Here is a 22,573-nt window from a genome sequence, read left to right on the forward strand (position 1 = left end):
GATTTCTCAATATATTTATGATAATTTATAAAAAATTAATGCAATGTAAATCATATTTTTTATATGATAATAATAAAAGTATCTTACTAGTACTATTATAATATTTGTTTCATCCTAAAACAATATTATTATTTTTTCCTCTGAACACATATTATTGTCTAGATTATTTTTTCTCACTAAAGTTGCCTCCTATTTGCATATTAAAATATATGGTAGTATTTCTACAAAAAAGACATGATTTCTTACAAATATATACATTTTTCTGTTCCTTATCGATTGCCAGTAAAATAAGTGTACATTCATAAATTTAGTACATATTGAGAAGTGCACATTACAATGGTTTGCATTTGTTTTCTTACTTTGGAAAAAGCAAGGATGCATTCTTTCTGCTATTCTCTTTGTATAGGATACTACTGCATATGGTTTTTAAATGTATAACTTAATGAAATAATTAGAAGTATGTTTGTTGTGTGGGTGGTTGTTAGTTGTGTGTGTAGTTGGATAGAATAAATGGTGTTTACTATACAGTGTAAAGCACACCACAAATTCGCGATTTACAACCACGTGCTATTAGGTGATTGAGATACCCAACCCAACTATAAGCTTCGCAAGCATGATTGGAATTTTGGCTGGAATCTGGAATGTATCGTTATAATACATTGTCCTCCAGTGTGGAAGGTAATATTATCTGATGAATAATTGGCTAGAGTCCTGATATTAAAGATTACATTGTACGTAGAAATTTAAATTACAAAGATTTACAAAGATTGTTTTACGCATAATAAATGAAAGAACATTTGAATAATTACTTACCACTATAATATAAAATATATAAAAGTCAAATAACTGAACAAATAAAGACAAATAAATGAAATATTTGATTATATACCTTTATGCATGAAAGTTGACTTGAATATTTTCCTGTAATGACAGGGACGAAAATAGAAAAGAGAATTGGCGTAGGCTGGGAAGCAAAGAATGGGTGTTTTTTTTTTTTTTTAGATTTAAACAATCATCGTAAAATGTTTTTACGTCTCGTGAAAAAAGCTTCGACAACATTTTATTGTTAACCGCAGAAAAAGCCATATACACTTTCACACGAAAATTGATCATTAGTTCATAATAATATCGAAAAATTGACGATAATTAAACATTATTGTTGTACATAAATATAAAGATGACAATATATTGCACGTTTTCTCTCTTTCTCTCTTTCTCTCTTTCTCTCTTTCTCTTTTTCTCTTGCTTTCTCTTGCTTTCTCTTGCTTTCTCTCTCGTGTGTGCCCCAAAACTGTACAAAAATTATTCTTAAACATTTTTCGCGACACTCATTGAACAACTTATTATATATTTATTCGGTGAGAGGAGACAAAAATGGCGTATTTTTTATTTTATTTTATTATTACTCATTATTAATTATTAATTATTAATATCATTCATTTATTTATTTCGTCTTATTTGTTTGCTTACTTTTATTCCCCCCTCCCCATTAGTAAAATGACGCACTAATTTGCATTTCTCTGAGGTGCGCGTGTAAGTTTTTTTTTTTTTTTCGTATGAGAGATGCGATAATTAATTATTTCAAATTGATAATCAAATATTATACGGCCGGAGCGGGTGGAAGGAACGATTTTTGGTGTTTTTTTTTCTTTTTTTTTTTTTTTTTTTTTTCTTTCTTTGCGCTTCTATATAAATTATCTACCTAATAAAACCTATGAAGTACTTTTTTTTCTTTTAGCCGCGACGATCAAGTGCCGAACTCCATTTCCCTTTTTTTTTCTTTTCTTCTTCTTTATTTAGAACTTTTATATATTTTTCTTGATACCTAGTCTCGAGCAATTGTTTTAAATATTTTGTTTATTCATTCTCCAACCCACGCACATTTTGTTCAACAGCCACGCACATACCGTCGTTGTTAAATCGTTCTTTCTTTTTTTTTCTTCTTCTTCTTCTTCTTCTTCTTCTTTTTTATTATTAATTATTATTTTTTCTCTCTCTCGTTAATATCGCGCAATTATTAGTACAATTTTTTTTAAATATTTTTTTAACAACAGCAATTACATGATATTTTTCTTCTTTTATTATTACTTGTTTTATTACATTTTAAAGTTGCGTGCTTTTTTATTTTTATTTTTTTTATTTTTTTTTCATCGTAAATCATCTCTATTAAATGTCATGTATATAATATCATCTTTCTTCGCAATTTTTTTTATTTCTTAATTATTTCTTTTTTCTCTAGGATTCCTTTGCAATGATTTCGTTTTAATGCGATTTTATTTATTTATTTATTTTTTTCACTATATCGTATTGCTCTACCCTTTTTGTTTCGGATAAACATTATGTGTTATTTTTTTTTTTTTTTATTTTCTTTATTTTAGTTTTCTTTTTTTCACTTTTTCGTTTATATTCAAACTCTCGTTTCTTAATCAATCTCTTAATGTCTTTAAAATCTTCATCATGTTAATTTAATTTTGTTTATTTCATTTAATTTATCAGTGTGTCATCAACGGCTTCGATTAACTTCATTATCCGTTAATACTTATTAAATATTCATTTAATTATAAATCACAGACAACTTGTTTCTTAATCCATAAAAACAATTCATTTTATTATTCCTTCCAATAATTAACTAACGCTCGTGGCGCAATAATAACGTACGTTATATTATATTTTTCATTAATACATTTACCAAATATTTCTGACGCGTTGGATGACTTCAAAAAAAAAAAAAAAAAAAAAAACAAAGAAAGAAAAATCTTGATGACCAGAGTTAGGTGAAAAATCAAAATCAAAAAGAACTCGAACTGATTTTGACGGAAGTAACGAGCCGATACTTGCATGCTCGAACTCGTTTGGTCGATACTTCCGGTTGACATAGATGCATCAACTCTGTGTGTGTGTGTGTGTGTATAGAACGACGAATGTTAAAAAACAAACGAAATTTTTACGGCCCTTTCTTCTTTTTTTTTTTGCCCGAGATTCTTTATATATTATTATATATACGTATATATGATGCATATATGCAATGTTGAGTTGTCGTGTATGTATGTATGTATGTATTTTCTGTTTTTTAAATTTAGAAATATATTCGGCCATGGATATCGATCGATGTATACGACGAGCAAATTTTCTATTGCACCACTTGCGTTAGTTATTTATATTTTAATATACTTATAAATAACTATAGGGAGAATTATCTTACGTATAAAGTGCTTTATCCTTGTATCTTTTTATCCCCTTCTTTTATTTATTTACTTTTATTATTTTCCTTTTGTCCGTCTCCCAATCTTTTTCTTCGTTTTTTTTCTTCATTTTATATTTTTCTTTTGGATTTTATCATACGATATACGAGAATGAGAACGCAGCAGTTACGAGCATAGTCTTTGGGATTTTTTTATCCTTCATTTTTTTTAAATATATATATATTTTTCATCTTATTATTTATATTATATATTTTGTTGTTATTTAAAACAAACGAGACGATGATTTTAGGTGGAGATATATGTTTTTCTCTTCTTTCGTTCGGTTGTATGGATCGGTCTTTCTGTTGGTTGTTTGTTTGTTGTAACGTTATTATTTTTATTTTTGTTTTGTTTTGTTTTTTTTTTTTTTCCTATCGTTTATAGCCCATGCTTTTCTTTCAGTTTCGGTATTTTGTTTCTTTTTTTTTCCTTTTTCAAAAAAATCTTAATAAATATAAGAACGGATTTTCGTTCGAGCGTGTGTGAAAATTGTGTGAAAGTTTGTCTATCAGACATTTTAATATTAAACAAAATTGTTTTGCCACTTTAGGGCAACAATCATTTTCCATCAATGTAGTAGTTGATTTTTTTTATTCATTTTTTTCTTACGGTGTTAAATCGTATTTTTGTTTGTTTGTTTATTTTTGTGTGTGGTTGTATATAATATATATATATATATATATGTGTGTGTTTGTTTGTGTATTTCACAGATTCGCGAGAACAAAGTAATTTCGCAGATAAATTCGATAAAAGTGTGTGTGTGTTTGAGTGTGTTGTTCGTGTGTATCTACTAAAATGCACAGTGATTTTTGGATGCGTTTATGAATCACACAGCAAGCGAATTACTTAATTTTAATATTTTTTATAACTTTTATAATAACGATATTTTTTTTAATATTTAATTCAACTTGACATCTTTCATCCCCCATTTTTCTTATTTAATATTATTATTATTATTATTATTAATATTACTATTATTATGTTTTATTTTTCTTTTCTTTTCTTTTCTTTTCTTTTATATATTTTATTTTTTTGCATTTATTTTATATATTTATATGTCATTTTTATTCTCGCCATTTATTTTCAAATCCGTTCGTGTTGTTTGCAAATAACATGACTTTGAAATATTATATTATGTATATATACAATATACGAGTAACAACGCATTTCTTTTACGAATAGAAATTTTTTATCATTTTCTTTCCCCGCTCCTTTGTTCCATTTTTGTCATTTTTTTATCTTTCTTATTTCTCTTTTTTAAATACATTTTCATTCATACTATTATTATTATTATTATTATTTTATTATTATTATTATTATTACCTCAGATATACCCGTTCGGTGTGGTCGAGTGAACCAGAGGGAATTTGTATACTCGTTTATTTTTCTAATTCTTATTATTTCAATAAATTATCGGCAGACAGACGCTTGTTTTAATAATAATAAGCCGAGATAGTTTTCGATTATTTCATTTTCATCGAGAACAACAATCGTCGGTCGAGCACGTAGGACAGATTCGAAAGGAACAACGATACCCATGATGATTATGATTATTATTATGATGATGAAAACTCTAACGTAAGATTCACCGTATTATACATTTGTATTTCTTATTAATTTTTCGTTTTTTTTTTCCTCTATTATTTAGTACAGCCACGTTTTTTTCATAATCGTCATCGAAAATAACAAAAATATAATCATCATAACACTTGACACAAATAATGAGAATTAGAACAAATTTCTAATAAATTAATTAATGATGAATAGAATTTTCATTGTCGAAATTCAACCAAATTTAAATAAGAAAAACAGTTAAAAAAAATTAGGGGTTGAACATCGTTACAATAAAAAAAGCTCGCGTGCTCGACCGGGTTCTCGAATTTAGCAAAAAGTGCTCAAGGAATAATAATAATATAATATTACTTTTTTTTTATTTATATATATATATATATATATCAAAATGATAAATACGAAAAAACGACGAACGATGACGATAAAAACGTACGGACGAATTTACGTCGTTTTGACAAATTTCTTTTCACTTTTTCATCTCCTTCATTTTCTTATTTATATTACATATTATTATTATTATTATTATTATTATTATTATTATTATTATTATTATTATTATTATTATTATTAATTATGTTATATTATGTTATGTTATTTTAAATTGAATATTTTCAACTTTTTTTTTGTCACGCAAATGATTGGCGCGAGAGGCAAGAGGAAGGGAAGCGGCAATTTTTTTCTTTTTTTTTCTTTTCTTTTTTTTTTTTTTTTCCTTTACACTTCATGGCGGTTATTATCGAGTAGAAAAATGTTTTTCACAAAATATTGTTTTGTCTCTGTCGATAAAGTTTAGCATAAATCCCTTTCTTTTTTTCTTTTTTTCTTTTTTTTCTTTTTTTTCTTTTTTTTCTTTTTTCTTTTTTTTTTCTTTTCTTTTTCGTTTAAAAGAAAAAAATCAATTTTCAATATATATTTCAATTTTATTATAGTAAATTTTCTAATTTAACGTATTGTGATCGGCATTTGCACGGAAAAAAATACACACACACGTACACACCTATGGTTTCCTTTTTTTCATCTCATTTTTTCTTTTTCCCCCTGTTTCTTTTTATAATTTTTTTAAATTCATTTTTTCAATTATTTCTTAATAATCATCGACCTATCGGCAATATGTGTACACCAAGCGACAAAAAATCAAATTATATATGTTTTTATATTTATCTACATACATGCATACAAATATAAATACGTATGTTTACATATATTTGTATGAATGTTGTGTGTGTGTGTATATATATATATATATATATATATATATATAATTATATGTTTTGAGGTGTGGAGGGACGGCCGTGGATCTTTCAAATTCCCTCTCATAATTTATTATATTAATTAATTAATTAATCCTTTTATTTATCCTCTGATTCACTCTTTTAAAAAGGACGACGCGTTTTTATTTTTATTTCGAAACGGTAAAAGAATTTTGGCTCTTTACGGTTAGCAAACGTCTCAATTGAATATATATGTAACACTATAATAATTTATTTATGATAATCCATCGATCTCTCTCTCTCTTTCTCGTGTTTTCTTTTTTTATTTCCATTCTCTGGACGTAACGTTTTTAATTTTGGGCAAATACGAAGAAAAAGGAGAAGATGCGTTGATGGTTTTTTTCTTTTTTCTAATGGGGTTTCCATGAGATGTTATTCATACCATGAAAATGACGTTTCAGACTGCTGCCATCGGCCCAGGGGGAGTTGAGATACTCGTCGTCATCGTTTTGCTCAAGTTGCTATAACAAATAAATATCACATATATTTTTGCATATATATTTTGAAAAATATTTTCACTAAAATATATATTATTATTATTATTATTATTATTATTATTATATATTTTAGAAGGAATATTGTAAAATGAGGAACGACTGAAATTATAAAAGTCGTTTAGAATCGTAGCTTTTTCGCGAAAGGGGTGGTGGTGGCCTCCCTTCTGAAACGGGGAGAGTCCTGGTGTTAGGTTCAAGGGTGGGGCGTAGATAGTTGGGTCAGAATCGATGCTTGGGCTACGTCCTTGCTGCTGCTACCTAGTTTACCTCGTTTTCCTTCCTCTAACTCGTTCTATATAAGTATAACGTTTTTTATTTTTTTCCTTTTTTTTTCAACTTCTTTCAAAATTTATTTCCAATTTTTGGTCTATTTCTTATTTCCTAGCAAAATTAAAGTTATGAAAACTCGAATAAAATAGTATATACATATTAATATATAAATACATATATATGTAGACACCACCCACCCACCTCCTGATGGTCGTGTGTTAAATCGTTCTTTGCGAAATTATCGACGCGACACAACTACCCTTACGCGACCGGGTGGTGGCCTTTCTTTTCATTGACGTCGATCGAAGTACCTTTTAAAAATGTATAAACTTACCCCTCATCCGGGGGGGTGGATGGGGGTATCCAACATCGTCCGAAGGCTTAAGCTTGGATGTTTGGTTTCTATCACGGGAAACTTCTAGAAAGGATTTTTTTTATGTATACTACAACTAATCATTTAAAGACTACTTTTGGTTATTGCAAATAACGTTAATTTTGTTGTTGTTGTTGTTGTTGTTGTTCTAAATATCCAGAGAAACATTCTTTAATTTATTCTATATATAGTAAATATGTATATATGTACATGTATATATATATATATATTTATTGAGTATAGAAACGCGAACCCTTGGCACGAAACTAGACTGCAAGACGCCATCGTAAATAGTATAGTGAATATTATTATGACAGTTTAAGGGCTGCCAAGTTGGCATGTATAACACCGATTTGGTAGAAACATCTGGAAAATTTACAGAACAACGTCCAACTAATATATCCTAAACATAAATCAGTAATTTAACCTAAAGTCTAAAGACTATTTTCAATGAATTATCAAAATAAAAATAAAAATAAAAGAAAAGAAAAAAAAAGGATAAAAAGAAGAAAAAGAGTTAAAATGCAAGAATCTGCAATGTTTGCGTAAACTTATGTTAGTTCATCGGATAAATCCTAGTCATGTTGGGGCTTAGGCCGATGCGGTCAAATTGGCCGTGTAATCGCGTTCGATATATCGGTTAAGTATGATACTGAAAACCAGGTCTATTAACATGCGAGAGAAATAGAAAGAGAGAGAGAGAGAGAGAGAGAGAGAGAGAGAGAGAGAGAGAGAGAGAATACTACTCGGTCACACTATGATATTTATATATTACATATACATACAAAACCGCGGACAATACGCGTTTCTGATTGATCAAACATCGAATGGGGTGGTTATAGGAAGTAAACTGTGAACTATTATTTGGTTTTTCTATGATATACCTATCTATCCCACCACCATACCAAATGCATTTATAGTTTTCAAAAAGATTCAAGTATGTGTAGTTTCTTAAAGTGCAACTATTTAAATAATAATAATAATAATAATAATAATAATAATAATAATAATAGTAATAATAATAGTAATAATAAAAGCTTGAATGATTTAAGTGTTTGACCATTCAATTTCATCCTATTTGACTTATTTTTTATTTAACTACGTGGTTGGGGTGATTTAAAGCGATTATGTTGAGATTGGTGTCGTGACAATTATCTTAACAAATCAATTTTTATTTAAGATAAATCGAACAGAAGCCCTTTCCATTGAACGTAAAGTATATTAGAAAATGACGTGAGAATATAAATGCTACCTGTGCAACCTAGGAGTAAGTAGTAGTAGTAGTAGTAGTGTAATGGTCATATAGTAGTATACTGCGTTAAAAGCCAGCCAAGTGTTGCATGATCGACATTTACTATCACTCGACTGGACAATAAAATCTCGTAAAATATACAAGCACACATAGACGCGTGTGTGCATGCCACACAGGAAAATATTATTAACCATAAACGACCAACGGCAATTGGATTTACTCTTATAATAGGATCACCTTAACGTACCCATGTTTTTACAAAATAATTTGATGTAAGATAATGCTGAGATACTTATGTAAAAGGTGGAAAGATACATAATTATGTTTCATAGTAAATTCAATTAATAATATACATATATATTAAGTATATTTTATTATTATTCTAAACGTTTCACTTTCCTATATTTATTTTTTTTTCTGTCCCCTACTTATAAAAAAAATAATAAATAAAAAAACCGCCTATTTGAAGGGATGATTTAATGCAATTGATGTTTTTGTCGCTTACCCCTGAATCGAAAACGAATTTGGTATGCCATCTAGACTTTCCCTACTGATGTCATCAGCCATCGCGACCTTCATATGATGACCGAAGCTTGCTAGATCCTCTCTAAAAGCTTCGCTTCCAGGTGTAAGAGCAGCGCTAGTTAATGGCAAAGGTGTACCATTGCCTCCGTCTACCCCCTCGGGACAAATCTCTCCTGCCTCCCCGTCAACTAGGCTAACCTCGTCTTCGTTGTAGATCTTGAAGTAGGCGATGGTGAGGTATATCACCGATATTATGAATGATGGTATCGGAATTGCCATCGCGTACACCAGGTTCATATACACCTGGAGAATGCATTTTGCGCAACCCACTGTCAGCTTTCATCTTTACTATGATTTTATTTTTAATTTTCTATTGTGTTTAGTTTATACGATTAACATATGACATCAAAACATCTTTAAGTTAAGAGATGATTTTTAAGAGATGATTCAATGAATTGATTAATTAAATGAAATGAACTAACAGCTGTGAATTGAATTGGATGCATGTGGAATTATTGTGGAATTATTGTGGAATTATTGTGGGATTTTTATTGTCTTATTTTTATGCTCTTGTATTTTCAAAAATGAAAATAAAATAGAAGAAGACTAGTTGTTATCGTTAATGACACTTCTTTGCTAGTAATTGTTCCGTGAAATGAATTATTGTTTATATAATAATCTTTGCGAATAAAATGTAAGTACGAAAAAAAAAAGAGTATGAAAGAGAAAAGCAAACTAAACTAAACCTGAAACTAAACTAAACGAAACCATTTGGATGGTTGTTAGATACGAGGGGAGTTTTATTTCGTGACTCGTACTACTGTTATTACTGCTGTCGATCCTATCCTAGGATCTTTTTGTTTTTTTTTTTTAGTTACTCGGTTATTTTATTTCCATTCTTTCCTTTCCTTTCCTTTTTACTGGATGTAATGGATCAACAAAAAGTAAAAGGGGAGAACAGGGGGTGGGAGTAGTCATAAAATAAATATAAAAACATCTACGAATTGTAAACGGTAGGAAAGAGAGAAAAATGTCGGGGATATTTCGTGCTCGTACTACTGCACGAAAAACAATCTCTCATCCTTCTTTCTTTCTTTCTTTGGGTGGAAATAAAATAAAAAAGATAAACCTTACTCTTTATATTCCATCATCCCTACATACTCTCTTTAATTCTATATAATATTAATGAATATTAAAAATTAAAATATTAAAAATAAATTGAAAATTAAAGAGAAGAAAAAGAAATCAAAATAAAACAAAGTTGACTTCATGAAATTTGTGATAAAAAATATAATACATTTTTTTCGTCACTTCTTTTTATCACAGGTACAGTCATTCGTTTTTCAACCATTGACGCAACCCATTGTATTTGGGTATATTAACTAAAAAAAACCACAGGCTACGTTTTCATCGATGTTTTATACAGAATCATCTTTCTCTCTTTTTCTCTTTCTGACTTTTACGTGAAACGTTTATTACTACACGCCTAGAACACGAAAGAAAAGAAAAAAAATGCATTCTCTCGCGAGATCTTTTTTCTTTTTTTTCTTTTGCAAAAGTACTCTGCCATCGCGCAGGGTGCTTTTTCGGCTTTCAAAAAGATTTCTTCTTTTATAAAACGCTGACTCTCGAATCGTTCGTGTCCCAACCACCACCACCACCACCACCACCACCACCACCACCATCGATTGTATTTTACACGCATATTTACTTACATGTATATATATATATACGAAGAAGGATGCACACGTCTTATACAAATATATACGCGTGTCTATTTTCTTTTTTATTTTTTCTTTTACTTTTTCCCTCTTATCTGAAATTTCATTTTGACGCGAAGCACTCTGGAGACTTTTCCTGTTCCACGATCGCGAAAAGATATTTCTTTCCTTACGGAAAAACCCTTTAGAATGATTTTTCTGTCTGTTTTTTACTATTTTCTCTATTTCTTTTTTTTTTTTTATTCTTTTCTTGAATTTTCTTTCTTTTTGTTTTTATTGTGTGCTCATATATTTCCATCGAGATACGACGAATAATATATTTTTTAATTAAATAATATTATCTTAAAGGAAAGAAAAATAAAAAAATGGTTTCGTATAAAATGATCATTCATTTTGAATGAGAAATTATATTAAAACAAAAAATGTTTAAACGTTAAAAAACAAATAAAAAAAAAAAAAAAAAAAAAAAAATCGGGTAAGAGTGAGAAAACACGAGAGAAGGGAAAAGAAGTAATTAGAAGGTAGTCAAGAATTTCTTTGCCCTTTTTTTAATTCCCTCTCTCTCTTTCTTCTACGTTTTATCCTTCAACAATGAAGAAACGAAACTTAAGACGAACTCAGGGCCTGGTTATTAAGAGAAAGAGAAAAAGAGTAGAAAGTCAGGAGTGAGAAGGATGAAGATGGGGTGTGGGTTAGGGGTGGGGTTTTTAGTAAGGGATGGAAAGTCTAAAAGATCGCTAAGGAAGATTCACCATGTCCTAATTAGCGGTAACGTAAATCTACGTTAATAAGAACGACTCGTAAAGCTGTTTGAGAAACTGTCGTTGAGTGAGACATTTCGGAGTCGCATAACGGGTAGCATGATGAATAGGAAAACCTAAATGAATAGGCACCTGCAGTATATCGATTCTTAAAGGCCGTCGTTCCTTGCTGCTGCAAAAGTGAACTTCTTCTGCTAAAGTTATATATGACCACGTGTCAACTTAATACCTGTATATATACATACAAACACACGTAGTTTTACACGACATGTGTTGTATGTATGTGAGTGTGCGTGAGAATTGATAAAAGTAACAAAAAAGTTGAGAAAAAGAGAGAAGAACGGGTTTTAATATCATTCGAGTTATAGTTTGAAAAGTAAACGAAATTTTCTTTCCCTTCTCCTCCTGTTTGCTCCATCACCCTACTGTTCCTTTAATTTTCTATTTTCTTAAACCACAAAACTCATTCACGCGTGAAATATTTGTGTTTATAGTTTTTTGTTATTGCCTTTGTCGATTGAAAACCCTTTAAAAACTTTTCACTCCTTTTATTTGTGTTTTATTCGTTCACGTAGTTTTTTCCTCGATATCGCAGTAGTACGAGTCAACGATAATACCAACCCCTGATATATTATTCTATATATCTTATATATCGTATTAAAGTTATTAAATTGATATAATATAATATTTATCAAACATAAAAAATATGTCAAATCAAGAATACGTTTAAAAATGTACGTAAGTTCGAGGTGAAATAGAGAAACAAATAGGATAAAGATCATATACGCAGATCAAATAAATGAAGTGTGTGTGTGTGTGTGTGTGTGTGTGTTAGTAATGTTATGGTTTTCGAGGTCATGTAAGCTATTCGATCGTTTTCACGCGAGAAACAAAACGACCTCCTTTCTTTTTTACCTGAGATCACGTCAAACCTTACACGCACGCACAAGCTAGGATGACAAAATAAAATATAAAACGTGTCAAGAAATTATAGAAATGTAAAATAACGAAAGGGTTAGGATGTGGGGATGAGTTGTGGGAAATGAAAAAAACAAAACAAAAACAAAAAATAGAAAAATAAAAACAAATGTTAAAAAAATGAGAATGCCAAAGCGTTGTGAGACCTGCCACATGTCGAGTTCGCTGATGACTATTCCGGGATCCACTTTTGAGTAGTAACAGCTAAAGTTATGCCCTATGTTGGCATATTGCTGGTAGAAAATACTGCAATTCAGGACTGGAGGGTATCCACAGCCTTTTACGTTCGGGAACAGCTTGGCCCCGGTGAAGTACCACTCGGAATCGTTGCCCATGAGACCTGCGAACTTCGTTTCATTATCGCCGAGCAACGATCTTTCTTTATTAGAGCTGCTGTGTAGACGTTTACACAAAAAAGAAAAATAAAAAGAGCTTATCTGGATAATAATTGTCCTAAAAGAAACACGGTGTCCTTCGTTTTCTCATGTCAATTTTTAATGATGATTTTGATCCTTTGTTCAACAGATAGATGAAAAATAATCAGATGAATTTAGTTAACAAGTTCCTCCCTCCCAGCTACTGCATTTTTTCATTCAATGAAACAATTGATATGTTTTTATATATAGCTTTGTAGAATAAAATAAAACAAATTCTAAAACAATGTCATTCTAAAAACAACTTATTTTTGTTAAATCTCTAAAGTAGTGGGGGTCGCATAAGGGCCCACACTTTAAGTTTGTTGCCTAAAGGGCGATGGAATGTTGTTAAACGAAGAACACCAAGGGGGAGGGGTTAGAGGGTGCAAGTTTGGTATACCTGTAGGAAAGGGTTTCGGCAGTCCTGTATCATCATCATCATCCTCATCATCCTCCTCGGCAAAATCATCATCGTCGAGATCTTCGATATAATCATAATCCCTTAGGGCACGCTCATAACGCGGTTTTTTGTACAACCTCCTGTTGTCTTCGTCATCCTCGACACCTCCTACCGCCCTGCCTCCCTCAACTGGTCCAGCCTCATCCTCATTGGATGACCCATTAATCGGTAGTTTGTAATTAACACGTATTTGTGTGCAATCATACAACTCCTTGGTGCAACCCTCTCTACAGGACGTCCATGAGCAGTTGCTCGTACCTGGACTCAACGATCAACAACGTTCTTTCATGGAATAGAAACTTAACGAGGCCACTCGTAGTTTTCATACTAAATTTCTCTCTCTCTCTCTCAAATGAACCCAATCAAAAAAACCAAACATTGATCAAACACTATCCAATGAATGAACGTAGAACGAGAATCTGATCTCTTTTGATTTCATTTAATTACTATAATGCTGATTTTCATTCTAATAAGATTAATGATGACTAAAATGATGAATGAAGTACATCATTGTGTGACCTCTTGGAGGAAAAAAAAAACGAAGACACACACACACACACACACACACACACTTTGGAAATGAGAAATAATGAAAGAAAAGCGTGCATAGGAATAATATCTTTTTATATATCCATAACCCATTAAAAAACTTGAGATATAATTTTGATGATCAAATAAAATTCTATAAGAAATACAAAATATTTGTTGAATATTTATAATTTATCTTTATCAAAGATAAATTTGTTGAAAGAAATGTTTTTAACAATTAGAAACAAAATCTCGAGATATTAAAATTGTTTATCGAATATTGCGGGGGAGTGTGTTTACGGTGTGTTATCGAGAGTAGCAAAAAGTTCAATACTTGAACGTATATAACACCTTTACTACTAACTACTACTAACACCTCCCATCCCCATCTCCTATGCACGATGACGTTCGAGAGAAGAGTAGTTGTCGAGTGTGTTAGAATGAGGGGTTGACGAAAGAATGAAAAAGTACCGCGGGGCACGAATATAAGTGTGTTGGATCGTTCGAGACCAGGTTTGGATAATATCAAGAGTAAAAAGACACCAGTTGCGTCAATCTTAAATCCTATCATTTAGAAAATCTTTTTCTTTCTCTCTTTCTTTTATTTCACAAGTTACCTAATTTATTCATTATTATATAAATCCTAATTAATTTATACAAATCTTTTAATTATTATCACAATCCTAAAAATTTAACGAATAAAGAAAAGAAAAAGAAAGAAAGAGAGAGAGAGAGAGAGAGAGAGAGATATTCGAAGCTATCGTATACACACAACACATACAAACACATACACAAATTCCTCAAATTCCTCAAAAATATAAACATTTTGATTGTAAATAAAAATCATTATAAATCAAGTCTCTCGAACTGGACTCTTAAAATTGCTTATCATTAATTAGATTCACCAACAAGTATATTTTTTTTTATCGAAGATACTATAAAAATTCATGAACATAATTTACAAAAAAAGAAAACTAAAGTTGCTGTTTAAAAAAATTAATTAACACGATATTACAATGATATAGTATTTTTATAATATATCATTCATTAAAATATTATTTTCTTTATTACAAGAAACAAATAATTGTTCGCATAACAGATGAGTTGATCGAAATACATGCAACACTATAGTAACAACAACAACAACAACAACAGCAACAACAACAACAAATAATAACCACCAAACAAGAACGATGAACCAACCAAACAACGAACTTATAAACGAGACAAGAGGATAACTAACAAACACTTCTCTGACACGAAGAGATAAGAAAGATAAAAAAGTGAGCGTGTGAATGACAGTAGGGGTGGGATTTTGGGGGTTGAGGGAGGGTTGAATGTTTCTGATGAGGAAGAAGAAGAAGAAGAAAAAGAAGGAGAAGAATCGAGTGTGTGAATGAGTGAGAGTAGGGGTGAGATTTGGGGGTCGGTTTTTTTTTTGACGAGAAAGAAGAAGAAGAAGAAGAAGAAGAAGAAGATCGAATGTTTCACCTCTCCTGGACTCAACGTCGATGGTGACACACTCGGCAGGCCGAGTGTCAAACTGCATGAAGATTGTTGTAAAAGCTGGGTCGATGACGAAGGGGACCAAGAAGAGGAAGGCGAAGAGGCTGAAGGTGCTGAGGAGGATGAAGAACGCGGTAGTGTAGAACAGTAGTTTTTGCAGGAACGTCTGCTTCTCCTTTTCGTCCGCCATGTCGGAGAACAAACGGCAGTGCTCGTTTCTTTACAAATACGACGACAACGACGACGACGACGACGACGACGACGACGACGACGACGACGATGACGACGATTATTTTTATTTTTATTTTTTATTATTATTATTATTATTATTATTATTATTATTATTATTATTATTATTATTAATCCTTGTAATCCTTTCACTTCCTCGTGTCCTTGTATTATTCAGCTCCGTTTTCACACAAGACGTCGAAGAGGCGAAGCAGAAGATCTGCGTTATTATTATTATTATTATTTATATTGAAAATATTCTGCAATAAAATAAGTTTGAATCCTTGATAGTTAGTTAGTTCGAATTAATATTATCCTTATCGTACTTTCGAACATTTTTATTAAATGCTTTAGTTTATCTATCAATTAGACGTATTGTTTGTCAATTATGAATTGAAAATAATGTTATGTTGGTTTTGTAGTATATTGCTCATTGTGTTTTGTAAAATTATGTTTAAGAAACAATAAAACTTTTAATTATTAACATTTGGTTTAATAATATCAATCAACGAAAACATTCTCGCACTAATTTACCTGTTCCCATAAAACATTTTAATGAAATGTATTTGACTCTCAAAAGGTTAATAATTTTTTGTTTGTATTTAAAATTTCATCAACAAGTTTCGATTGATCGAATTAATCCTTTCGATTCAATATTTTTTCTCGTCTTCTGTTTTTTAAACACAATAATGTTTTTTCCAAGGGTTCAAATATTTTTAACAACATCATACGATGGAATGGGGTGGGTGGGGTTGGGGTTTGTAAAAAAAAAAAGGATTGTAAAGAAATGTGTGTAGTATAATAATAAAATGATGTTACACGCGAGTTTTCCATACAACACGAAGTTTACAGATCGCCTTTAAGTTCTTTACTTTACTACTGCCCCATATTTTGAATTCTTTCATTCCCCAACACCCTCCCCCAACCCTAACACAAAAAGAAATCTTGAGCTAGTTCTTTTTAAAAGAAACAAAAAACAAACAAACAAACAAAAAAATACTCGTAGAAAAAAAATATAATTTATAACGATATCCTATAGTAACTTCATTGAAGATGTATTTTTAAACATTTTTAAACTACCCTTTTTAAACTATAACCTGTCGTATTATTAAGGGTGACAAACCTTTCATTGATATTAAATTTGTTTTCTTGTTTGTTTTACTTAAAGTAAAATCGAGATTTTATTGGTTGATCGGTTGATTGGTTAACTTTGCTTGGGTTTCATTTAAAGCTCTGTCGTTTAACGCGTTTCATTTTCGAGGTCAAGTATCTTCTTCCGGATTATCGTTACTTTTGCACATAGCGTTTGTAATCCACGAAACGCAAATTCGTAGCCAAACGATTTGAAAGGGTGGCAGGGGGGTGGTAAAGGGTGATAGTGGGGTAGGGGGTTTACTACGAAGCCACGACTAATTAATTACGCTCGATCGAGCGTGTCAACGCGTTCGTCGGACTCGAAAGTGGAACACATCGAGAACACGCTTTCACTACTATCGTTACGTACGTATCGATATCATCGTATGTACATATATATGTACGTAATGTCCAAAACGTTTCTAATTTAATATCAAAACGAAATGAACATAATGAGGAAGGGGATGAAGGTACAAAAAAATTAGTTAAAGTCGTTGCTCCAAGTTCGATTCGTTAATATAAAAAAAAAAAATTATCAAATTATTTAATATAAAAATAAAATTAAAAAAAAAATAAAATAACAGATTTCGTTATAAAAAATTAACGAATTAACTAACAGAAATTTTGTCTATTGTCACGAGAGAACATATTAATAAGTTTTGATTATTTTAAAGAGTTTGCTTTAAAGTGTAATAAAATTGAAATGGAGAACAAGTTAATGCGTATTTCGTTGGATGTATAATAAGAGAATGAAAAAGAGAAAGAGAGAGAGAGAAAAAGTAGGGGTTGAATCTACCAATATCGTTTCTAAAAATAACTTTTCGATTTATCAAAACCCATTGAATTAGGATATATATGTATATATATATACATGTATAAAATATCGTCAAATTTAAACAATAAAATTTATTTATTTGGCCAAATGTAACAAGACATTGAAATGACAACGTTAGAAAATGAAACGAAACGAAACTAAACGAAATAAAACGAAAGGAAACGAAATGAAACGAGTCTCGAGAGCTAGGTCGAAAGTACGATTAGGTAAAAGCTCTCTGCTTTCTCGAAAGCTTTTTCTATTCTTTTCTTTGATTTATTTAGTTTTATATTTTATTTTTTCCTTAAAGTAAATGGGTACCCCCTATGAAGAAGAAGAAGAAGAAGATGAAGAAGAAGAAGAAGAAGAAGAAGAAGAAGAAGAAAAATCTATGGGGCTTGGCGCCCTCTTCCTGTGCCCCCGCATCCTGTGTTCTCTCTCTTTCTCTCACACTTTTTCCCTTTTGTTCTCTTTTTCTTTTTTTATTCCTTTTTCACCCTCCTGGGTTGGCCTCGCGCGTTCAACAACCACCCTTTTTCTCTCGTCCACCCGGGTTCCTCCTTTCTTTCTTTATTTCACTATACGAATATACTACTTTTCCACCTTGATCATTTAATCCGTTTCGATTAATTCAACGATTAATTAATGTTAAATTAATAATAGTTCTTTTTCTTTAATAAGCAATCGTCATTGTCGAACGTACACCTTTCCTTCTTCTTCTTCTTTTTTTTTTCAAGTGTTCATACTTCAATATAATTTTTCTTTATTTCATTTTTTTATCTATCTATCTATCTATCTATCTATCTATCTATCTATCTATCTATCTATCTATCTATCTATCTATATATATATATATATATATAGATATTTTTTTTGCTGAAAAAAAATAAATTAATATGGTTTTAATGGGATAAAAGAAGAATCGTGATCGAATAACGTCGATTATGCTCGTTAACGACCCAAGCTGACGGAGCTTGCGAACGAATGAACGAATGAATAAACGGATGAACGAATAAACGAATGAACGAATGAACGAATGAACGAATGAACGAACGAACAAACGGGGGGGGGGAGACGTTATTATTAAAAGCACACCGCCGCTTTTTTCCTAGTTATTTTTCCGAAACCCTGGCCGCGGCGCCGACGGATGCCGGGCTACTGCAGTCTAGGGTACCTTTGGGCGAGCTTATTTTCTGACCGACACTGGCGCCACGACGGCATCTGGTGGCATCGACCGATTCCACCACCACCACCACCACCACCACCACAACCAATACCACCACCATCACCATCACTAGAAAGATCCCACCACCACTCTTATTTTCTCTCTGAAAACACCCCGCGTGGTGTAACTTTTTCTTCTTTCTCTAGTACCCTTTTCTTTCCCTTTCTTTTCACCCCTTACGTTTTCTTCATCTCTATCTCTCTTTTTTTAAATTATTTCTTTCTTTCCTCACGTATCTTCTTTTTCATACTTTTCATACTACTACTCTAGAAGTTCTTTTCTTTTTTTTTTTTTTTTTTTTTTTTTTAATATAAATCGATTTGTATAAATGAATTTTTAAGTATTTATATGAAAATATATTCCGTTTGTTAATTTTGTTTGTTTGATGAGTACTTTTCAAACGAGTTAAATATATTAGATTATAATATTAGTCCTTGTATCATTCTCTGATGGAAATCCTTCTCCAATCACAATTGATCTCGATGTGTATATATGTATGTATATATGGTTTACAATTCGAAATGTATATAGAGAAATATCCCAAGTGATAAACTCTCCAACGGTCATTCTTGGAATGTCGCCAAAGGATTTCAATGACAATTTGATTTATGAGAGAGCGAAAACGTTTTATCGATCGATTCGATACGATACGATTTTCTTTATTCGTTTAAATCGATTGGACCCCATTCCATTCTCTTTCTCTTTCTGTTATTTTTTTTTCTTTTTTTTTCCAATTTTTTTTCTTTCTCTTCATTTCTTCAGGATGTTAGTAAGCGATGTATGTTCTTGAATCCTTATTGAAATCTTTCAGGAAATATAACGAACAGGATTCGTACGAGATAAGTCTGTATAATGCATCTTCTTATGTTAATTAATACCCAATCACTTTTCCCTTTTTCCTTTTTGTCTTGCCCCTCGTCACCCTTCAACCCTTACAATATTTGTAGTAGGTACGAATACGAAAATGCAATTACCGGTTGGGTTGTATCGGGCCTGTCCTTTTCCTGTCTCAATGAATATTCTCCTCTAACCAGGTTTTCATGCAGTATAACGTTCTGTCAATCAAAATGTGTCGGTAAACGTTGGGAAATACGTTAGCGATAGTGCAAATGCCATTAAAAAAGACAACATTGAAATAGAAGTCTTTAGTACGATGTTAAACAATGCATTTTATCATTATACTTTATGATAAACAAAAGAGAAAGAGGCTACTAGTTAAAAGTAGAACGAAATATGTTATGAATAAGAACTTCAAGAGGAGAAGAATTGAAAAAAAGGGGAAAGGGTTAAATGAACATTTCAATATTAGTATTTATGATAATATAACAATAAAATTTGAATTTAATTGAAATTAATAAAAAATAGAAAGTGTAATCGTTTTAATAAGAGAAAAAAAAAACTGTAATGTTAATGTGCTTAAGGAATATTTGTTTTATTAGACAAGTAGTAGAGTGTAGCAAAAGTAGTTGTTTAATTTCAAGACGAGAGGAAAACTTGACACGTGTTTTTCTCGCGAGTTTTCGTTGAGCTTTTGTCAACCGATCGTGAGATACACACAGTTCTTTCAACGTCGGTGGTTCCTGGGTACAACTACTACTACTGCTACTACTACTACTACTACTACTACTAAAGTGTTCTCTCTCTCTTCTTGCTTTCGTTAACACTTGAATATGAAGTGGCTAGTCGGTATAAAGCCTCTTTTCCTTTTTCTAACGAGTCAAACAATAGGCCAACTGGGAGAAAAGAATCGATTTAAATAGATCTATATGTTGTAGAAGGAACCAAAGCAGCTGATACAACTTAATAACACACCTGTGCAACAACATCTTAACTTGTATTACTTGTATTACTTGTATTACTTTCTTACCCATTTTCTTCTTTTCATTTTATTTTATTTTATTTTATTTTATTTTATTTTATTTTATTTTATTTTATTATAATTAATATTCGAAATAATTCAAAATCTAATACACTTGGTTGGAATTTTAACTTTTGACAAACAAATGAAGCAATCTTTAAAAATTTACTTAGAGCACGTTTAATCGTTGATATTAAATTTAATTCATAGAAAAGAAAAGAAAAGAAAAGAAATATATAACACAGAAAATTATTAAAACGAAAAAAAAGGGAAGAAAGAAAAGAAAAAAATGTTGATCAAAGAGAAAAACATTTAGTTTTTCCAATTGATCGATAACATTTACGGCCATTCAAACGTCGAGATGGGTTAACGTTGGACATTTGAAAACACGAACACACATGGTCGATCATCGATAAAACCGACGTGTGAACAGCCCCCGATATACAACTCGATGGGTTTACTACATCCAACAATACATCTATGTTCTTTATAACAGAGAGAAATATAACACCTTCTTTCCCTTTTCTATTCATTGTTCAACTTGTCTCGATTGACGACATTTTTTTCTATCTATATTAACGTTCCTAAGAAAATTATATTTTTATAAATAACAATAAGAATTCTTCCACCATTAATGAAATTATTTACGAGACATTGATCGTTTGCACAATTGTTGAAACTATTTAACATCTAATAGATTCACATAAAAGAATATAAAAGAAAAAGAAAAGGAAGAAAAACAGATAATAATCATTTAGATTTATTATTATTTTCTACGAGATTGTTAAAACAAAATCCCGTGTCTAATGCGGTACGATTGTTTTGTGAGAATTGTGGAAAGGGATAAAAAAAAAAAGAAGAGGTCGTTATTATGGAGCATCGTATTACCCCTTGGGCACCCTTCTTCTCCACCCCCATCACCTCCTCCTCCACCTTTTCAATCTCTTCTCTTAGCAATGAGCCAACGAAAAAGAAATGTCTACAATATTTGTGTGTGTCTCTCTTAGTCGTAAAGCTTGCAAGCTTCAATAAATTTTTATAACCTCGATGCAGATCGGTAAAACGAATGAGTTTTTTTTTTTTTTATTTATATATGTATATATTTTTATATTTTTCACAAGAGAAATGAGAAAGTATCGATCAGACCTTTCGCTACTTTTCTATTGGAAAATATTATGACGATATTATCGAAAGTAACGAGTGCATGTTATGTATGTACGCTTATATATATATACGTATGCATGCAATATTAATCGATACTCTTCTTTATATATATATATATATATTCGACGGAATGAAAGTAATGTTCAATAAGTATTGATAACAATTTTCAGAAAATATATTCGTATTTTATATTGCGAACAAAATGTTTACGAAGTCTTCTCCCTTTTTACTTGTCTGACCATATGTTGATTCTTACTACTAGTACTACTAATCCTACAGTAGTAGAGATATATTCATTTATTGATAATTTATTCCACGAAGTGCATCATCATCGAGAAGGTGCTCTTAGCTAAGGAGAAGAAATAGATATGGATAATGGGATTGTAAACAAGTCGAGAGAAGAAGATTAGCAAACCGATAAAGCCAATACATTTAACTGAATTCTGTAAAAAAAAAAAAAAAAAAAGAATTAAATCAATCTCATTTTTCTCGTTAACCCCTTCAGACCCAAATTTGGTTATAGGATTCGTTATACTACACACCCACACATACCCACACATACACATCATTCCCGTTTTAACTTCGAAACAACGCGTTCAATCGAAGTTTCCACCCCCTTTTCACCCCGACTTTCGCAAACTCGTGGATCCCTCGAGGAAGCCAGGATTATCTCTGAATGCATTCCTCGTATAGATTGTAAATGACTCCAAGGTGAAATAGCGAACTAATTAATTCCAAACTTTTTCCCGGTACCACCTCACCACCCGCACATCCCCTA

At 31.1% G+C, this 22,573-nt stretch overlaps 1 protein-coding gene across 10 annotated transcripts; it reads right to left on the reverse strand.

Moving 5' to 3' along the window:
• Nucleotides 1-1,025: 1,025 nt before the first annotated feature.
• Nucleotides 1,026-18,779, reverse strand: LOC107073414 (temperature-induced paralytic E). Of its 10 annotated transcripts, none has more exons than XM_089171499.1 (7): nucleotides 18,644-18,739; nucleotides 16,135-17,156; nucleotides 15,358-15,820; nucleotides 13,279-13,596; nucleotides 12,609-12,802; nucleotides 8,983-9,305; nucleotides 1,026-6,546 (listed from the first exon to the last, which is right to left on the reverse strand). In XM_089171499.1, the coding sequence occupies exons 3-7, from the start codon at nucleotides 15,560-15,562 to the stop codon at nucleotides 6,483-6,485; spliced, it is 1,104 nt and encodes a 367-aa protein (XP_089027625.1). In that variant the 5' UTR covers nucleotides 15,563-15,820; nucleotides 16,135-17,156; nucleotides 18,644-18,739; the 3' UTR covers nucleotides 1,026-6,482. The 10 variants fall into 10 exon arrangements, with proteins under 10 accessions (XP_089027625.1, XP_089027627.1, XP_089027624.1 ...); XM_089171501.1 differs by having other exon boundaries at nucleotides 16,135-16,270; nucleotides 18,644-18,733; XM_089171498.1 differs by having other exon boundaries at nucleotides 16,135-18,293; nucleotides 18,644-18,710.
• Between the last annotated feature and the right edge of the window lie 3,794 nt (nucleotides 18,780-22,573).

This window comes from Polistes dominula, unplaced genomic scaffold (genome assembly GCF_049000335.1).
Source record: "Polistes dominula isolate Pdom_NZ unplaced genomic scaffold, Pdom_raw_medaka contig_26, whole genome shotgun sequence".
Classification (NCBI taxonomy): domain Eukaryota; kingdom Metazoa; phylum Arthropoda; class Insecta; order Hymenoptera; family Vespidae; genus Polistes; species Polistes dominula.